We start from the raw sequence: 15,835 nt of genomic DNA, 5'->3' as shown, positions 1-15,835 counted from the left end.
AAACAAATGACAGCCTGCATGCATTCAAACAGTCCAACACAGACAATCACACAGGAAGTAGCGCCACTTCTACAAAAACAGAATAGACAGACAGAGGGTATTCATAGAAACCCATCAACCACTCACACACACACACACAGTTTTTATTGCTATTACTATGCTATTCATTTTCATACATAGTAGCATAGTAGTCTAGTATAAGTTACTGTGTATGTATTTAATTATCCGGCCTATACAAAACTATACATCTGCACACACACACGCACACACACACACACACACACACTCACACACACACACACACACACACACACACACACACACACACACACACACACACACACACCATGGACAGCATGTGCACAGCATGGACAGAGTTTAGAGCAGAACAAAACATCCCCTGTCTATGTGTATCTCTCTCTCTCACACACACACACACGCACAGATAACCTGACAGGGCAGTTTTTCCACATTTGCAGCAGCTCTTGCTTTACCAGGTGCAGGTAGAGAGAGTATGTGTGTCTTTACTGTAAACACCCATTCACCCTCGTAGTGAGAGTGTCTGCAACACACACACACACACACACACATACACACACACACACACACAGTCTGTGTTATGCCACCTTTCACAAGTGCTAAAGCAGACCTACTTCAGAAGACCTTTGGAAGAATGATTTGCTCATGAGTGGATAAGACTGGTTGGAGAAATCTGGGGATATATTCTCAGTCTCTCACCTGATATAAACACAACTTTCAACCACACATCACCTTCACTGTGTGGTACAATAGAGGTTGCTAATGGGGGAAATCGGTTTCACAAAATTTCACAAAATTCAAATCTAGTTCTCAATTCTATGTGCAGGACCCCTGTTTGGAGTGGTAGTTGCTCTCTGTGTATGTTCATTCACAATGCTCTATTCCAATTCCAATTCTGATTCCAGTTCTGATCCCAATTGTAATTTGGATTCTGATTCCGAACTGAATTCCAGCCCTGCAGAGCTAGTCTGGCTGGAGCTGCAGCCCAGTAAGAGGTGTGCCCATGGCAAGAGCCTCCTGTTGGCATGGCTCTGTATGTGCGTGTGTGTGTGCGTTTAAGTGTGTGGTGTGTGTGCGTGTGCATTTAGGTGTGTGTGTGTGTGTGTGTGTGTGTGTGTGTGTGTTTTCAGTATGTGTGTGTGTTTGTGTGTGTGTGTGTGTGTGATTCAGTATGTGTGTGTGTGTGTGTGTGTGTGTGTTTTCAGTGTGTGTGTGTGTGTGTGTGTGTCTCAGTGTGTGTGTGTGTGTGTGTGTGTTTCAGTATGTGTGTGTGTGTGTGTGTGTGTGTGTGTGTGTGTGTGTGTGTGTGTGTGTGTGTGTTTGTAAGTGTGTGTGTGATAAGCTCCTTGCAATTGTAGACTTGTGGGCTCTGTTCAGAGTAGCTTAGTATGGAAAGGCATGCTAAGACCCAGAGCATGCTTTCAGGCTTACCAAATGTTTCAAGTATTTATAAGTACACTTCATCAAGTGCACTAACATTAAGTGTTTTGCTGTTTGTTTGGATTTCCTCAATGCACAAATGTATGCTTCAGGAGACATTGTTTTGTCAAACAAAACATATTTTTAGTACCGACATAGAATGAATGTCTCATACGATTTTAAAGAGATAAACTGACTGAGTTTACTGAACTCACTGCAATTCAGCACAGTACTTCACGTGACTTGGTATCAATACTATACATCATTACATAAAGCCCATCATCACCTGGTGGCTTTTGAGTGTTTTGGTTTGGCCTAACACCTCCCCTTCAGGTCTTACATTTGTCACTATACCTACCCAGAACACAAACAAACACAGCTTCTCTTCTTCCTAAGACTGAAACACTAACCGCATGCATGAAATCAGCATTCAGAAATCAAAGCACCCTGTAACTCTCGAAGACGTCTGCCAAAAGACATCACATCAGACCCTCCACCCCACCCCACCCCACCCCACCCCATACCCCTTGGCGAGATTCTCCACCACAACACCTAATAATTAGGCAAATACTTCAGTCCCAATGAGCTCTTTGACATTTAAAGCACCGCGCATGGTCACACCCAAACTAGCCAGAGTCATTATCCCAAACACATAAGCCTCCCCTGTTTGAGACTCTGTCCTTTACTACTACCCTTCAAACTCTAGTGTCTGTCCCCTACTACCCTTCAAACTGGCTCCTTGTCATTGACAAACTGTGTGATCCCTAAAGCAAGCATCAGAAAAACACACACACACACACACACACACACACTTACTGTATTCTGGCATGTGTCAGTGCCGTCTCTGTTAGGCTGTCAAAACCAACCTTTTACCAGCCGCACACAAATATGGAACCTTGAGTGAAGGATTAAGCGATATGATTATGTCATTATGGAGGATTTCAGCACTGCCTTGATGCTAAGAATGCCAGCAAACAATAGCTGCCTGCCCAATCTTAAGAAAAGGGGCTTACAGCTCAGAAATCACTTTCTGCTTCATGTAGTTGTAGTTGGTATAATTGATGTGAATAACAATGTCTGTTGTATTATGTGTATAAAGACCTCCTCAGACAGCTTATTTAGAGTCAGAGACAGCTGGGAAATCCATGTGCTAGCTAGTCCCTCTGACACATTCGTGATCACATTTGCATGCGTGTGTATAACCACAAGTACACACACACACACACACACACACACACACACACACACACACACACACAGACAGACACACACACACACAGAAGCACGCAAACACAAACAGCTGAGGACATCTATAACAAAATTGTGTTTTAGCTATACTCAATGACAACCCTAAAAAAATGCACAGAACTGCATGGGATTTCATTACCATAAGGTGACCTACATATCCGCTCCTGAAAGTTGGGGCGACCCATTGTGCCCACAGAACTGAATGGCTCTGAGGCGGTGTCATGGTTTAGAACCCCAATCTCCATGGCAACCAGAACTCCACTGGGCATAGTTCCAGGGCCCTCTGTGTGTGCAACCATCAGGGGCTAGAATGGGTAGAACTTTTCTCTCCTCAGAAACAGAGGCTTTTTGCATCAACCAAAACGCTTGAAACTTGAATTTCAATTCAGAGATGACAGGGAAAGTTTAGTGTAAGAAATATATGAACTTTTCAATGTAAATTAACCGGATGCCACTGACACTTTTTGACGGGGTTCTGCTCTAAGTTTGACGCTGACACAGACATGAAGAACGTCCCTGTTAACATATTATAAATACCTGCTAAACATGAATCAAGTTTCGCATTTTATTGCGCGACACAACATTATCAAAAGATGTAACTGCAGTGCGCAGAACCTAGCTGACCCAATCATTCTGGTCACAAATTAACTGATCTTATATCATTACAGTGCAAGTGCTAGAAATGCAACAGGCATATCAAAGCACAATGCTTCGGGTACATGCTGCCACCAATTGGGAGTTACATCCCTAGTGAGTTTCATGTCACAGTACCTGATTCGAGCAGGTGTTCCTCTTGCTCTAAAAATCTCGAACCCAGTCGCCAGAAACCGCAACAATATGTCAAAAACCAAAAGAGAAGCGCAACTCGGACCGAAAGTGAAGTTACATCACTAGTAGCAGGTGTGCCGATTGTACAGAGTGGGAAGTTTTTTCTCCAGGTTGACTCCTATTCAGACGTCACTGTCCTCTTGCTACCAGGTAGTCTGATAGGGAATCGGTCCGTAGGGAGTGGTTGTGTACAGTTCGCACTCCAGTTAACCCTTGCCTTACCGTTTCGGTCTGTGCCTCAACGATGGGAGACTGCGCGAAACTGTTTTTAACCAGTTAGTCTATCACGTGCTCGAGTACCTCCAACTCAATTTAGAAGTCGCTACTTTCGTAAACTCTCTTTCGTAAACTCTCGTAAGTTACCCCCCACCCCAGACGCGCCAAAACATCAGACTGACACGTTACTGGCTATCGCACTGGGTCAATAAAGGAGTTGTAGGAATAAACATACAGACCAAATGTGGCACAGATTGTTTCACGAAACGTCGGACCGGCCGGCCGGGTGTAGAGAACACTGGGCGGATTCGAACGGCCGGTTGAGGGGTGTTATTTGTGGGGCATTCTGTACGCCCGCTAAACTGGCAGGTCACACAAAAGGACCATCGAAGGCCATTAACATGCAGAGCAGCCTGCATAAAACTATTCTGTTAGCAGTTGCAATGGTCCATGACCATAGGGGCTATGGCCGAAATAAGCCGAAAAAAGAGCAATGCCTACAAAGGAAAAACGTTCCACTCAGTAGGCTGATTCAGGCCTTTAAATTAGTTTAGGGTATATAAAGTGGGTTTGGGCACTTATAGGATTAAGACTGTCATATCATACGCTATGCCATTAAAACTGTGAAAGCCATTGGTGCATTAAGGGTCTGGCCGTGACGGCCCCCTTTCCGCCCCGTCCATGTTAATTCGAGACATTCCACGAGGCACAACGTCTCCAAAAAGCGTCACGTATCAATCATTACAACAGATCACAAGCCGTGCAGGGGAAACATTGCAGAAGGGAATTTCTGCAGCGTGTTCTGCAGTTCGGCACACAACAGGCTTCTTTTTAAGAGACACAGTCCAGCAGCACATGACAGCTTCGCAGAGTGGATCACCGACCATTAATGTATCAAAGCTTTGCCTTTGAGATTTGACATGTCGTCACATGTTGTCAAAACTTTTTTTGAGCCCGAATTCAATTCAATGAAAAGACCAATTAAACTTTGCTCTAACATGCCTGTTTTGCATTTAAGCCTATCCTCTAATAATGTTATACATAACCCACAAGAATAAAAAAATACATGCACAAAAAGTTGCCTCCTCCACCTAGGCCTGATCATAGCCTACCTAACTACAGTACATGTTCAGATGTTGTTGAGGACAATCTCCCTAAATAGTTACTGCCACCGAGTGTTCATATTTAGTATCGCAGACTACTTTGTGTTTCCGTGGCAAGTAACCTCGACTCAGTAGTTTGGCTCTTGTAACGAAAAGAAAAAATAGGCTACGAGCGGAAGCTGTTAATGTTTTATGAAAGAGATCAACAGATAGAACCAGAGGTGTAGTTGTGAAATAAGAGTTGGGTAAACTATGAATTCTGTGATCACGGTGAGGTGGACTGCGCCATGCGGTATCGGATTTTTAAAAAGGCATTCAGAACATGTTTGATGATGGAGGTTATTGTCCAATAACAATACCCATGGTATTAAATGATTTCTAGAGTGTTGATGAGTGTACATATTGTGAATGTGGATAATACAGTGGGGTTTTTGTAATATTAAAAGTTGCAATTGGTGAATAAACTGAGAGGGTGATGGATAAACTGTTTACTTGCGTTTAGCCTCCACTACATCCCTGCAGGACAAATCATATCATGCCACATAGGACACACTTGGGCGGAGACAACAGGAACACTATTTCACAGGTAAGAATAGCCTCTTGTGTCTAATACTATTTAGGTCCAACTTAACATAGCCTAAAATTTACTCAGTTTTCTTCTCAATATTTTACCTCAAGGCCCCTTGGGAGAGACAGATGAAAACTCACCAAGAGCTCATTTATTTCTCATTAGACAAAGAAAAGCCTTCCGTCTTTTTTCATAGATCTCTGTTTCTCAAGGACACAAAACTGCTGTCGGTAGCACTGGAAAATAGGATTTCACCTTTAAGATCTTGCTCATTGTAAAAAATCAGCAAATTATTAAATGAGCTTTATCAAACTTTAGGCTTTGCACTTTGCCTGCCTTTTAACTTTGGGCCCACTGTATGTGTATGTTTGTTAGTGTGTTTTGAGAAGTTAAACCCAGGCTTAGGTTAACATTAACATTACCTAGACTTACTGAGCCTGACTGTGGTGTTCTGAACACAGAAATAACTAAAAGGTATTAGTTTTGTAGTTTTGCCATCTGTGATTGTTAATGAGATAGTGGAGGTCTCTGATTGGTTTGTTCACCAAAGTATAAATATGAGTATGCTCTCTTGGTACTGTGATGTTGGCTAGATAAGTGGCTGTGTTAATAAAAGCAAACTTCCTTTTCGTACCCTGCCGTGTGCTATTCCAGTTGTCTGCTTAAACAAGTTTCAGAACATTTTATCAGTGTGCAATACACGACACTGACTAAGATGTTAAGAAAACTATTAAAACAACAGTCTTTTTAGAGGAATGAAATAAATAACTGCACCAGATATTGAATCTCTAGAATGTTGGAGTCTCTAGAATGTTGGAGTTTTTTTTTGGTTAATCTGTGCCTAATCAGCCCAGAATACATGTGTGTTTACCTCATCATGCAATAAAGGCTACCATCTCCCCCTTACCTCATCTGCTGCTGCAGGTGGCGGCACGCTCTCCATGGCGACCTCTGTGTTTGTGTCCTTTTCAGGGACTGCAGGCATTGTGTCAGTAATAGGGGTCTCCCCACGCGGCTCAGCAGGGGCCGACACCATCTCCTGAATGTCCGGCTCCAACCCAAGGCTGTCGATGCTCTCGTACACCCCGTCCGCCACAAGATCCCAGACGTCATGACTCCCAGCGTCTTGTGGCGGTAGAGCGCCAGCCTTCGCCTCGAAGCGGAGGTCTGGTCTTGGCTCTGTGGGATCTTTATGTGAATAGTCCTTCAGGTCCTGGAAGGGCTGTGGTGGTTCAGTTAAAGGAGGTATGGCGAAGGTACTGCCGTCCTCCTCATCCTCAGCTGCAGTGTATCCAGAACTGGGCCCTCTACCGTGGTCCTCTCTGCCCTTCACCTCCTCCTCCTCCTCCTCCTCCTCCTCCCTCTTCGGACGCTGTGAGGAGTCTAAGCCGTTGTCCGTAGGCTCTGAGGAAGCATCGGGCGTGCCAGGCAACCATAGCGTAGTCTCATATAAACCCTCTGGCTCCCTCAGTGATAGCGTAGTCTCATATAAACCCTCTGGCTCCCTCAGTGAGGGGGCCAACTCCAATTCCGTCTTTTCCTCCGTAGGGGTCAACCAACAGGGCCCGATCTCTCCCTCAGGTTGGTTCTGATCCGACGTGGTTCGGGCACCGACACCGGCCGCTGTTTCTTCACCTTCTGTACCGCTGGACGGGGCGTTTAGAGGTGCTAGCGGGTCAGTGATTGGTTCCAGCACTTGGACGTAGCGGGCCGGGATGTAGAAGGGCTTGGTGCTGGGGTCCTTGCGTACATGCCACCAGTGGCTGTTGGTGCGGTTGACCAGGATGTAGCGGTCGTCACGCTGGATGGTGATGGACCTGCCATCCTTGGTGGTGTAATCGTAGGGGAACAGGACCAGGACGAACTCGGTGGCGGAGGCGGCCATTGTCCACTCTTGGTGCACACGGGTTTTCTCGCACACAACCAACGCTAAATGTTAGCTAGCCGCGGGGAACAAGCAGCGGGTCAAAGGTCACATACATTCCATTCAGGCAGGCATCTAGTCATCTGGAATACAAAGAGCAAAAAGTAAACATATTGACCGTTTCAAGTGAGTTCCATTATAAGCATCATTGTTGTTCCCACAAGGCTTCCGTTTTAACATTCCATATGTTATCTTAATGAAGCGGAAGTAGATTGGGAACAAAATAGAACATTCAAGCATTGTTTTTTTTTGTTGTTGTTGTTGAAAGGGTCTATAAACAAAAAGAGAAAAGAAATCAATAATCTTCTCTTAAATTATGGAGGCAGAAAATCAAGCGTCAAATTCCTATGGTTAATGAGCACATAGTTGTTGTGAATCATCGGGCATGATAAAACAAAGCTTGACTTTCAAACCCATTTTTCGCCCTCTGATCTAACTCGGGTTACGTGGACCAGATTCGGCACAGCTTCAGAGTTTGCCTGTGATGAGGACCTTGCTCTTTGTATAGTATAGTTGTCTAGTTTAAGCACTTCATTGGGTACTTCAGTGCTCACATCTTCAAAACACATTGTCTTCATCGAAGTGCTTTTCATGTCACCAGGAATGCAACTGAACCTGATAGGTTGGTTCTGATGGCTGTGCGATGACAGAGACATGAATCGGGGGTGTGCATCAACCTCCTGGCCATGTATAGGCTTTCGTGTATGTGTATGCATCCATGTTTGTGTGTATGTCTGTGTGTGTGTGTGTGTGTGTGTGTCTATGTGAGTGTGTCTGTGCATGCATGTGTTTAACAGAGAGTGTGTGAGAGAGAGAGAGAGAGAGAGAGTGTGTTGGAGTGAAACAGCTATAATAGACTAGAGATGCCAATTGTCTGAGATTGCCCCGTCAAGAACATTTCCTAACTGCTTTCGACAGGAACCTCAAACATGTGTGGCAATGTGTTGGGTATTTAGAAGAGAGAGAGAAGAAAGAGAGAGAGAAGAGAAGAGAAGAGAGAGAGAGAGAAGAGAGAGAGAAGAGAAGAGAAGAGAAGAGAAGAGAGAGAGAGAAGAGAAGAAGAGAGAGAGAAGAAGAGAAGAGAAGGGAGAAGAGAAGAGAGAAGATTGGATCATTGCTCAAAGAATGGATTGAAGAGAAGAGAAGAGAGAAAGGTCTCACACCCATTTAGACATTGCTCAAAACCATGGATTGATTGAACACCATACAAGCATACATAAATACATTCATTCATACATACATAATACTCTTTATACATTATATATTAAAAAGCACATGACCATCCCCCCCAGAGATGACATCAGCATACAAGTGAGCACTAGCAAATAAACACACACACACACACACAAACACCTTGCTGTTTCAGTACAAATGTTATGACAGGAAATGGCTGCATGCTGCTGCATGATCACACCAGCAACTTCAGAGGCAAAACCAGAAACATTCACAACTGACAGAAACAGACAGAGAGAAGTATAGATAGACAGAGAGAGAGAGCGCGAGAGAGAGAGAAATACCCACAGAACAGATAGAAAGAGAGAGAGAGAGAAATACCCACAGAACAGGAAAACCTTCATCAGACAATGGAACTGCACTGCAATCTCAGTTTCCTATATAAGGTCTACATTTCACAACTTCCCCAGTTTGACATTAAATTACCTACAGTAATTACTAATTACCCATAACACTCCAGTGACCGTACCCTTCGCCACAACTGCTGTGTGTGTGTGTGTGTGTCTGTGTCTGTGTGTGTGTCTGTGTCTCTCTCTCTGTGTGTGTCTCTCTCTCTCTTGTGTGTGTGTGTGTGTGTGTCTCTGTGTGTATGTGTGTGTGTGTGTGTGTGTGTGTGTGGGTGTGTGTGCCCTTCTGTGCCAACTGCTCCATGGCATACAATGGCCCACAATGGGGCTTGGTAAAACAGGACATTGGGAACACCAAATGAGTAGTGTGCTAACTCGCGACATGTCAAGACAGAAGCCACAGAAAATGAGAAATACTGAATGTACGGTCTCTTCACACGCCCTACTTCCATAAAATGATGGAGGTGTGTGTTTGTGTGTGTGTGTGTGTGTGTGTGTGTGTGTGTGTGTGTGTGTGTGTGTGTGTGTGTGTGTGTGTGTGTGTGTGTGTGCTGATTCATAGTCCCCCAGCAGGCAAACCATGCAGGCTAAAACCAGAGTCTTTCACCCAGACTGTCTTGTAACAACAGAACCGCACAAGACTACACAGGAAGGAGGGTGACACGAGCCATGGTGATACCTGTGTGTCTCTCTCTCTCTCTCTCTCTGTCTGTCTGTGTGTGTGTGTGTGTGTGTGTGTGTGTGTGTGTGTGTGTGAGAGAGAGAAAGAGAGTGAGAGAGAGATAGACAGAGAGACAACACAAGTGTGAGGGCAAGGGTAAACAGGAAGTCACATCACTTCTCTTCAGTCAGGTACAGGTGTTCCAGATGAGTTTTTTTCTGCCTACACCCTCTACACCTCAAGCAATTTGCCATTTGCCATTCATTTGCCATTCATTTGGCTGTAAACCATTATGACTTGAATCATAGGCAAACGTGCACCATACAAGTCCTAAATAAAACTCTGTGTTGAATAAGTTGAAGTCAGATCATTACAGATCTCATAAAACTCAATAACCATCTTCTGACTCTTCCAAAGACGCAAACCAGACGAGAGAGCATTGCTGCTGAAAAACGTCCTTGTATGAATTTTGAATTATGATCACACTCAGCAGATGTCATAAAAACATGTTGTTCATTAACCAGAGTGTAGTCTCTCTCTCTCTCTTTCTCTCTCTCTCTCTCTCTCTCTCTTTAATGTCTGTATGTCAGAGATCAAAAACAAGGTTTTGACAAGTCTACTGTACCTTGTCCACGCAGGCAGAGACAGCACACAAGGACTGCTTTCTCTCCGTAACCTTCCCCTGAGATAGATGGATGGAGAGATAGACGGATTCCTCAGTGAAGTTTTCATTTCACTCCTCTCATGACCCTGCTGTCTTCCATTCCTTCTGTTCGTCTGTGTATGAAGAAGGAATCCTGGAGCTCACAAGTTTGCTCAATGACGCTTTGTGCAGACTGTATATGTGTGTGAGCGACTGTGTGTGTGAGTGTGAGACTGTGAGTGTGTGTGTGTGTGTGTGTGAATGTGAATCTGTGGGTGTGTGAGCGACTAAGTACAGTGTTTAGACTAGAGTGTAAGAATTTGAGCCTGCCCCTCGTTTCCTGTTCTGCCGGCTGAGAGAACCGCCTCGTCATGAGAAGCTGAAGGACGGAGAAGAGAGAGAGAGAGAGGGAGGGAAAGAGAGAGAGGGGAGGAGGGAGAGAGAAGTAAAGAGAGACAGAGATAGAGGGGGGTGGAGGGAGGGAGAAAGACAATACAGTGGTAAGGGCAGGAGGGGCAGTTGGCACTGGTGGAGTAGAAAGGGTGTGTGTGTGTGTGTGTGTGTGTTTGTGTGTGCGTGAATACACTGATATTTGATATACTGTGGAATGTTTGCCATATCACATTCTGGCTGCAATATATTTGAATAAAATATTAAAATGTGTAGTGTGTGTGAGAGTGTGAGAAATAGAGAGCGTATGTAGAGAACAACAAATGACTTGATTCTCACTTGGTTTTACAGCAAGTCACCAACTTGTGAACTTACGTACGTGTGATGTGCGAAGTCATTGGACAATAATAGCAACAATGAGACCGTGAGTCACCTTGGCAACCAGGATGGAACTCCAAACATCAAATCAATGGAGTCCACGGTGGTGAGGCATCAGTGGAAAGATCCTGCGCCCAGGGCAACAATCCTGTTCTTGTGTGTCTGTCGGTTCTTTTTTACCCTCCAGAACAGCAAAACCCTTTATAAAACACACCCTTTTAGGTGGCCCTAGAGGCCTAAATTTGGCACCCTGAGAGTCATCCCCCTGTTCCAGGCTAACATTTTCCTGCTCGGAGTGCAGCGGTCACCACAGACACCAAAGGATGACTTGTTTCCCTTCTGAGGCGGGGTAACGTCGGCAGTTCATGGAAAAAGTTAGGACTGGCACACAAGACTATTTCTGTCCGTTGTACGGTGTTACTAACATAGAGGTATTTTCGAAGCACTGGAGACCCAATACAGCACGTGTTGTGGCGCTATGAGAAATAGAGGAACAGGGTCATTCAAATGTTTAAATTTTGCAGAAGTTTTAGGAACTCAGAAGCTCATTTCTGAGTCAGAGTCAAACTACAAATGAGCAAAGCTGCCTTCACGTCAGTTCCACATGAAGGGTGTTCCCAACTCAAACGTGACTCATTCTTCTTCATCTGGACTCTTTTGTTTCAGTTCACAGTTCCTTTTAATGGTGTTGTACTGTCTACTCGCCACCTGTTTTGCCGTTGTTGTTGTTTTTGTTGGCCTAACCTGACTTTGTTCACGACGATGATCATCGTTTGTAGCCTACATCATATATTTTTATTCTTGCTGTAGGTAGCCATATTGTTCTCTTGTTGTTTGATCAGAATTGTGTATGCATAGCTGCCAGTGCTTTTGGTGGTGTTTACCAAGTCAACATCTCAGTTTACAGACCTGGGGGGTATTCCAAGTACGTGGTTTAGTGACAAACCTGGGTTAGTTAACTCTTGTTGTAGGAGGTTGACCACTTACTCTGAGTTAACTTACCCAGGTTTGTCATTAAACCACGTACTTGGAATACCCCCCAGCTAAAATCACAGCATCATCCCCAGCATTGGACACCATTAAGAGACCATCCTACGACCAGCACTAAGTAAACTCTTTCTGTAAGGGCCAAAATGTCTCTATGCAGTAGGCTACTCAGCTGTGTCCACATCCTGAGGTCAGATGATATTGTGGTCAGACACCCTTCCTTTTGCACACAGACAGTTTGCCCTTAAAGTCGTTAGAGCGTGTCTGTTAAACATAGCCTATGCTGACATTTCCGCAGACATTTGCCCTTAAAGGTCTCTCCAGGGTATCTATTAAACACTGGCCAAGCATGCAGACTCTGTTCCACACACAGAGTGTTTCCCCAAATGTTGATCTTGCCGACACCCTTCCGCAAACAGACGGTTCACCTCTCGACGTCACCAAATACTGTCAGAACGGACCCCCAAAAAAAAAAAAAAAAAAAATTCGGTTATATCTAGCTTGAGTTGCTGCAGCCAACAGCTAGAGCTGTCAGGAAGCTACACTACTGAACTCTAGGGGACATGTCATGAAAAATCACCGGAATTCTCCTTTAAGAGTGTTGAATGCACATTATGTAGAAACCCTTCCCATCACACAGGCAGTTTGCCCTTATGCTGTTCATATTCCTGTACACTTAAGACATTTCCCCATTCAGGACTCCTACCTATTTATGGTTATGGGATTTGGCAGACGCTTTTGGCTTGGCTCATAAAGTACTGAATGCTGGCCATGCTGCGCTATTGTTCAAAATCAATTCAATGTACTTCCATGAGGGCCTAAACAGCTACAGACTGACGCTCAGCTACTAAGTAAGTATAAGTATATACTGTATACTCTTTTGATCCCGTGAGGGAAATTTGGTCTCTGCGTTTAACCCAATCCGTGAATTAGTGAAACACACTCAGCGCACATTGAACACACAGTGAGGTGAAGCACACACTAATCCTGGCGCAGTGAGCTGCCTGCAACAACAGCGCCGCCGGGGGATCAGTGAGGGGTTCCTTGCTCAGCCGTGCCTGCTGGTCAAGGTTCGAACTGGCAACCCTCAGGTTACAAGTCCGAAGCGCTAACCACGGCAGCCCCATACTGCGGTGTGTCCTGTTACGTGTCCAGGCGTTATACAGAGTGGATTTATCTCCTGTTCGGTAAGCCTTTTAAGTATTTTTTGGGGGCTTGTTTTGCCTTTATTCTGACAGGATAGTGAAGATAGACAGGAAGAGAGTGGGAGAGATGGAGATGGGGTCGGATTCGGACATGGGTCCCACTAGCGCCCCCCGGTATGCCTTTTAAACATGTTCTTGCATCAAAGGAATCAGTAATTCCTTACACCTCAGCTGCTCCAGAGTGTGTTGGATGCTTTAGTGGTCAGTTCAATTCAGCAACTTCAAGTTAAGTTCATTAAACATTTTTCAGCTAGTTAACAAACAGATATCTTCAAAGCACATAGCGTAGTCGTTAGATAGATAGATAGATAGATAGATAGATACTTTATTGATCCCCAGGGAAAATTCAAGTTGTATGCATTTCGGCAGTGCTCAGGACAACGTATCAGTCCTTAACACAAACAAGAAAGAACATGAACACAAACAGCCAGGACTACATCTGGTAGTTTATACACAATTTAATCATCATCCGTCATCATAACATCATCATCAGTATGATCACCTCCATAGTCTGCATCTCGTTAAGCACTGTATGTCTGCGTAATGTCATGAACGACCCCAAGGGCACCATCCCGAAAAGTCCCCAATCAAACACGGGTAGCCTGGTGATGAGGGCGCACTAACGTCTGCCCCCACCCCCAACAAGAAGATGGCGGCAACCACATCTGGCTCAGATGTGGCCTGGATGTGGGCAGAATCCGGCAGCTGCTGCCCTGATGCCCTGTGGCCGAGTGATGGTGAGAGAGGGACCGAGTTGCCCCGGGGTTAAGTTTGGTCCCACGGGACCACAGAGAGATGTGGCAGCTATAACTTCAGCCTGAATAGTAATGACCTCTGACCTCTGGTTTAGTCAGGGAACTCTCAGAATGCATCTGTGAGCTTCATTTATATAAATTAACTTATTTATAATGATACATAATGCTACGATCAACTGACAGCTATTGTTTCTCTGTGCTGGAAACAAAAGTCAGTAACTGAACTAAAGTTCACACTCATTAATAACAATAAAAAATAAGAAATAATGTTTAAACTATAAAGCTGAAGAGTACTGCGTGCCAATTTGTTGTCTCACTAGATCCAGTTGAGTTATTAGAGAAAAGTAGCCTTTAGGGCCATCTACTGGGCCTGATTAAGTGGTGCAACATCAGACAAAAACTCATTCAGGGGCTGGGCTATCAGCAAAAACCTTATTGAACACACATAGATTCACTCATACATTTACAGACTTGTACATGCATACAGCTACATAGCTACATACATACATACATACATACAGATTCAGACATACATACACATAACTGTGAGACAGCACAACAAGCATTGCAATTCCAGATTTGTAAAAAGTGTCTACAGGCATTTGAAAACAGTCTGCCACATTCAGAGAATATGTGAAAGGTCACGAAGACCTCAACAGGTTTCCTGATGCGCGCTCACTTCTCAAAGACCTGATGGTGTGTGTGTGTGTGTGTGTGTGTGTGTGTGTGTGTGAGAGAGGGTGTGAGTGTATGTGCATGTGTTCGTGTGTTCAGTTCTCCGTTAAAACACCACTGAAAACCTCTCATTAAAGTGCTAAAACATGGCACTGAAAACTGGAGTTAAAGATAAACAAAAAAGAAACAAACAAAAAACAATCCTTCATATCTATCTTCATGTTCTTGCCTCTGGCCATCAGTCTGTTGCTGACCTCTTTACAAAGATTCAGCCACGAAAGGATGCAGGATTTAGATGGACTTTGGTATTAAACAGTGCCCTCTGAAATGAACGGTCAGGGCAACAATGATTTAATTATCCATGCTGAGGGATAATCATCATCGTCATCATCATCATGTCCTGGCAAGAGGCCCTGTGTGTGTGTGTGTGTGTGTGTGTGTGTGTGTGTGTGTGTGTGTGTGTGTGTGTGTGTGTGTGTGTGTGTGTGTGTGTGTCCTGTTTTGCCAAACAAATAAAGAAACAAAAACAACTAAAACAGTCAAACTCTTGACAATGCCAGCAATAAATACGTAAGTCCTATCATGTATATACAAAGTCTTTTCCGTCAACGGTGGACATATTTGGCACCGCACACAGATATTGGTGAAAAAGACTCCAGTCAAGTCCAAGTGAACATTCTCCGTGACGGATCCACAACTGAGAAAGGCACAGAAGAGTTTATGCATCACCATGGTTACGAGTCCAGTGCCACGGTTCTCATCCCGGTGTAGGGTGGCCTTGTCTGGCTCGGCCGTGAGAAGCCAATTTTCCTGGTCTCGTAAAAGTGTCCAGACTGTGTTAGTCTTGGTCTTAAGTCTTTAGGCCCATTCACACCAAGAACGGTTATAAGAATGATGACGGCATATAAGTATCACTCCAGCTAAAATGAATGACAAAGTCCACATATAAACTATAACGATAACGACGCTAACATCGTTAGAATTACAGTTGTCATTCCTGATGTAAACGGCTCTTTAGTCTTGTAAACATGATTAGAGCCCGGCTACACCAGCATAAAATAATACAGAGGCTATATGCTTCAACACGAGAGAAGAAACTAAACCACCAAGTTAAAAAAAAATGAGCTTCAACTCAACAAACAAGCTTAAGTGATGCCAGACCTCATCTTTTTTTTTTAAATAAAGAACCCTTCAGTCCTTGGCAAAGAAAGGCCTC

General features: G+C 44.3%; 1 protein-coding gene across 1 annotated transcript in view; it reads right to left on the bottom strand.

Annotated features, from left to right (window-relative positions):
• Positions 1–10,491, bottom strand: part of arhgap27 (Rho GTPase activating protein 27) — a 41,301-nt gene extending 30,810 nt beyond the window's left edge. Inside the window, 2 exon segments of the mRNA XM_048234059.1 lie at positions 6,329–7,428; positions 10,212–10,491. Of these exon segments, the coding sequence (XP_048090016.1) occupies positions 6,329–7,306 (978 nt within the window). The 5' untranslated portion in view covers positions 7,307–7,428; positions 10,212–10,491.
• Positions 10,492–15,835: the final 5,344 nt, after the last annotated feature.

This window comes from Alosa alosa, chromosome 22, assembly GCF_017589495.1.
Source record: "Alosa alosa isolate M-15738 ecotype Scorff River chromosome 22, AALO_Geno_1.1, whole genome shotgun sequence".
Taxonomy (NCBI): domain Eukaryota; kingdom Metazoa; phylum Chordata; class Actinopteri; order Clupeiformes; family Clupeidae; genus Alosa; species Alosa alosa.
The sequence above is the reverse complement of the archived record's forward strand: the minus strand, read 5'-3'. Positions and strand labels throughout refer to the sequence as shown.